The sequence below is a fragment of the Eucalyptus grandis genome, chromosome 2 (assembly GCF_016545825.1).
Source record: "Eucalyptus grandis isolate ANBG69807.140 chromosome 2, ASM1654582v1, whole genome shotgun sequence".
NCBI classification, from domain to species: domain Eukaryota; kingdom Viridiplantae; phylum Streptophyta; class Magnoliopsida; order Myrtales; family Myrtaceae; genus Eucalyptus; species Eucalyptus grandis.
Genome location: NC_052613.1, coordinates 41,616,169 through 41,621,023, shown reverse-complemented (window position 1 = coordinate 41,621,023; position 4,855 = coordinate 41,616,169). Strand labels below are relative to the sequence as shown.

The window sequence follows — 4,855 nt, the reverse complement described above, 5'->3', positions numbered from 1 at the left end:
GGAGAAAGATGGAATTTGACTTGAATTTTGCTCATGGGATTAAGTCCTTGGTGGGCTTATTGGGTTTTCCTTTCCCGTGCTTAGATAGATGCTTTCAATTCCTTGACTGGTCGGTCTTTCAACACATAGATTGTTATATAATTTGGTTGTCTAGGAATTGAGATAATCCTCCTATAATTTGGTTACGAACCTTAGTGGACTTAACCTGTAATAACTTGTTGAGTGTTATCTGGATTGGGCTGGGCTTAGTGTGGGCTTGGTTGCGATTATAATCATGGACGTGGGTTTCTGAAAGTAATGGAAATGTAAGTAGTACCTTAGACTCCTTGCATTGAAAGTATTAGCACATATTTTCAAAAAAAATTCATGTCTTTTTCATTTCTCAAGTAAAAGCCTTTTGTTCTCCCATTCCATTTCACATGGCAGACCCAGGAAGAGAGAAGGCATGGCTGACCATTATCATGTTTCATTCGGGGAGGATGAGACATATAGAGGGATTTCACTCAAGCTATTCCAAGAAGAAGTAGAGGGAGGGAACCGGCACCGGAACAAGTATGCCTCCCGTTGTGCTATCGCAGCAGTTAGTCCCTCTTCTCTCTCTAGTTCTCTAGCACGGTGTCCAATATTTCCAAGCATTCCATCAAGTTTTTCCGTAAAACTAATCAATTCCTTGTAAATTAATGATGCTGCCAAAAAAAAAAAACGATAACAATAATTTGGTTATATTTCGGTGCATTTTTTTTTTGTCTAGCTTTATTATCGATAAAAATGATAAATCCATTGCCAAAGGTCCATTCTCTTTAACACATAAAAAAGAAAAAAAATACTTAATTTTGGATAACATCATCCATTTTTTTTCTTCTTTTTTAGCCAATTTGGGATAAGGAAAATAGTTTGCAAAATATTTTCTTTTTCATTTTTTATGTTTTTTATTTCTTATATATGGTTAGATTTACTTGGAACATTAGCATAAAAAAATAAGATTTTTTTTTTAAATTTTTGGCAGAAATAGGAATGATGAGCGAGGCAACAACATATATAAAGGCAGACCTCCAATTGAGCAAAAAGAATGATGATTTTTGGCTGGCAATTTTTAAACTATTCTCCCTTATTGGGTCGGTACTAGCTGGGTCGACCTCAAATAGAATTAGCAGCCGTATCAAGATTGTGTTGGGTGCGGACATCCTCGTTATCGGTGCGCTCTTCATGATCATTGGGCCCGACTTCTTCTACCTAGTACTTGGCCACCTCATCATCAATATTGGGGTGGGCTATGTCCTCACTATAGCACCTGTCTACATCGTCGAGATATCTCCTACTTTTTATTGTGGCTTGCTAACGTCTTTTCCAGAGGTACTCATTTCTTTTCTCTTTTTTTTTTTTTGGCCTAATTTTGCAGCATATATTTATTTTTTGAAATTTATCATCCATTTTTGTCTAGGTAAAAGTTAAGGTTAGAAAATTTAAGTTAATGAAGGTGATTGTTTTTTACACATGTTTCAATGGTTCAGGTTTTCATGAACAGGGGCACCCTCTTGGCCTACATCTCCTACTATTTCTTCTCTAGGATGAGCACCGAATTGGCACAGTCTTACCTACTTTGCTTGGGAGGAATCGCCTTAGGCTTGGTGACTTTTGGGGTTCTCGCCATGCCAGAATCCCCTCGGTGGCTTGTTAAGCAAGGCCGTGTGGAGGATGCGAGGGGCATCCTTGCACGAATCTCTGACTCAAAGGAGGAGGCAGCACTTCGGTTCAACGAGATCATTAGCCAAACCAATGGGGAAGGCATGTGGCAGGCTATCATCCACCCAACCCAATCGATCCTACACATGAGCCTTTGTGTGTTTGGAATCTGCCTCTTCCAAAAAGTTTCTGGAATTGACACCATTCTTCTCTATAGCGCTCACATTTTCGAGCAAATTTGGATTGTCAACTACACCGAACAGCTCCTCCCGCTCATATTAGTTGATTTTGTGAAGACAATGTTCACCTTGGTCTGTGCCTTTAACCTTGATCAAGTCGGGTGGCGACAGTTGATGCTCATCAGCATTGGCGGGATGATTTTGTCACTTGCCTCCCTCAGTGTATGCCTCACTATCATCCACTAGCATAGCTACGAGAAGATCAAGTGGGCGAGTGCCATATGCATCCCTTCATTACTATGCTACACGGCCTCATTTTCCATTGGGATGGGACCGATAGCATTAGTATATAGCTTTGAGATCTTCCTAATGAGGTTGTGTGCCCAGGGATGCGCAATTGGCGTTGCGGTGGGTCAAGTGGTAAGCGGCTAATGTCCATGATGTTTATGATTTTGTATAGCACGGTTACCCTGGGGGGTGCCGTCTTCCTATTCATGGGAATGGCGATGGTGGCCTGGGTCTTCCTGTATCTTCTCATGCCAGAAACAAAAGGAAAATCATTGGAGGAGATAACACAACTGTTTGGCTCATGGACAGCATGGAGCAACGCGACCACGACCGATGGGACTTAATAGTCTCTATGATTATGAATTATGGACATACTCTATCCAATAATTTTGAATATCTCAATTAAATCTCAGTGAAATGATAATGATGTCTAGTTGACCCTCTATCTAGGAATGTTGAAAATCTCAAAAAAATGTTGATGAAGTTGTAATCATCGAATATCACGTGCCAATGTTATGCTCTTTTACCATGCAATAGTTCATTCAATTAATCCTGTGTTCTAAGAAGAACGATTTGCTCCATGTGAAAAAGGAAAGCAAAGGGCCAGAAAGAAAGGGCTTTGCTAGCAATGACTGGACTTAAATATATGTGTTGGAAGTTTGTTTATAAAACAAACTAAGTGTATGTTTTCTTGTCTCACGTAGAAAAAGTGGGAGAAAGTGGGCCAATTAATAAATATGGGGCTTCTTTAACGTACCTAAAGAAGTGATTGGGTGTGGACTAAACCCACCATACTCACATGCGGATTCATGATTATTAGGCGCACTTAGCACTTTGTGCGCCCACGGTTTAATTAGCACTAACCCTTTTGTTATTTTATTTTTTCTTTTGTACAATTATCTTATTAACTTTAATCAATTCAAAGGTTGTTTTGTTTATTGAGAATTTTTGGAAATTTAAAAAAATCGAAATTTATTTATTAAAAAATAATTATAATAATATATTTTTAAAATTATTCCGAATTTTTGTTTGTGTCTTTTAAAGACAACCTTTGGAAAAGATATTCGTTCAGTTCTCAACTTTTCTAGGGTTGCATTTAGTCATTTGTCAACTTCTTCCAAATGGACGCCTTTGTTTATCCAAGCAATCTTCGAAATGATATGTTTGTTTATCAATACTTTGAACATTTCAACCAAAAGGGAAAACGAAAACCCCAAAAACTGGAGGCTACTTGCTGTGATGATCCTTATTTGTTTAATAATATCATTTAGGGTGTGTTTATTTGAGCGTAAAAAATTTCTACAAGTAAGTTTTTTTGGAATTTCACACGTTTGGTTTGTTGAAGATAATTGGAGAAAGTGTAAAAAAAAATCCTAAACATTTTATATTTGTGCCAATTTAATCTTAAACATTTTATTGATAGCAATTTAGTTTTAAACTTTTTTACTTTGTGCAAACTTTTTCACTTGGTACTAATTCAGTTTTTTCCAACTAATTTTGGCTTAATTTTGCTTACTAGACTCCGATCAACTTATATGTCATGATTGATACTGACGTAGACAACTTTTAATAATATTTTAATTTTTTTTTTAAATCTTTTCTTTTTCTTTTTCTTTTTATTTTTATTTTTCCTCCTCCTTCCTCCAACCATCCTCCAACCAGTCGCCGAGGTTCGATGACCGGCCAGAGGCAATGACCAATGAGGTCAACCTCACCGACCATTAGCAAGGCTCAGGCCCTCACCAAAAGCCACAAGGCTTGCTCGCATCGGGTGGCATGGCTCTCCCTCGTCAAATCTAGCAAGGGTCAAGCCTCACCCAGCCTCTGGCGAGACTGCGTTCTCAAGCAAGGGTCAAGCCTCACCCAACCTCTGGCAAGACTGCGTTCTCAAGCTAGGTTGGTCAAGGGTCGAGCCTAGGCAAGCCTTGCAACCTCTAGTGAGGACTCGAGCCTTGCTAGTGGCTAGTGAGGTCGAGAAAGAGAAGGAAAAATGAAAAAATCAAATCAAATCAAATCAGATCAAAAAGCATTAAAATATTATTAAAAGTTATCAACATCACCACTGATTGTGTCATGTCAACCGACCGATGCCTAGTCAAGAAAATCCAACCAAAATTAACCGGCATGATTGAACTAACACCAAATTAAAATGTTTATGACAAAATACACAACTATAAAAACTTTAGAACTTTTTTTTTATTTTTTTTAAAAGATAATTAGTCAACAAAAAGTTATTTACAATAAATAAATAAATAAAAGTGCATATTTAAAGCTTACAAAAAAAAGTTCCCTAAGCCAAAAGGTAAATGCATGCTTTTTGTTATTGAATGTATCGTTATAGAATTGACTAAGAAATTCGCATAAAATGGCCACCTGAATACGAAGGTCACTTGGTGGCGGTTGTTAATGGGAGGCCACCCCCACACAAGTCGTCACCCGCAACTGAGTGAGAGCCATCCAATAACCACCACAAAATGGTCACCATCTCCACACGGACCATTGAATAATCATATGGACGGTGGTTTGGCACCGACCATCCATGTCTACCATGCCATGGTGATGCCAAAATATTTGCCACCAAGCCACCATCAATATCCAGATTTATCTTCTAGGAAGTCATCACGCCAGTCGACCATCAATACGCCATCGTTGAGTAACTTCAAACCACATGGTAAATTAGTACTTTGGCACAAAGGTGGGAAATA

The 4,855-nt window shown here is 38.3% G+C and overlaps 1 protein-coding gene across 1 annotated transcript; it reads left to right on the top strand.

Moving 5' to 3' along the window:
* The first annotated feature begins 1,017 nt into the window (after window positions 1-1,017).
* LOC104435376 (polyol transporter 5-like) lies at window positions 1,018-2,108 on the top strand. Its single transcript, XM_010048134.2, has 2 exons — window positions 1,018-1,353; window positions 1,512-2,108. Exons 1-2 carry the CDS (start codon window positions 1,018-1,020, stop codon window positions 2,106-2,108), a joined length of 933 nt encoding a protein of 310 aa, XP_010046436.2.
* The last annotated feature ends 2,747 nt before the right edge of the window (window positions 2,109-4,855 follow it).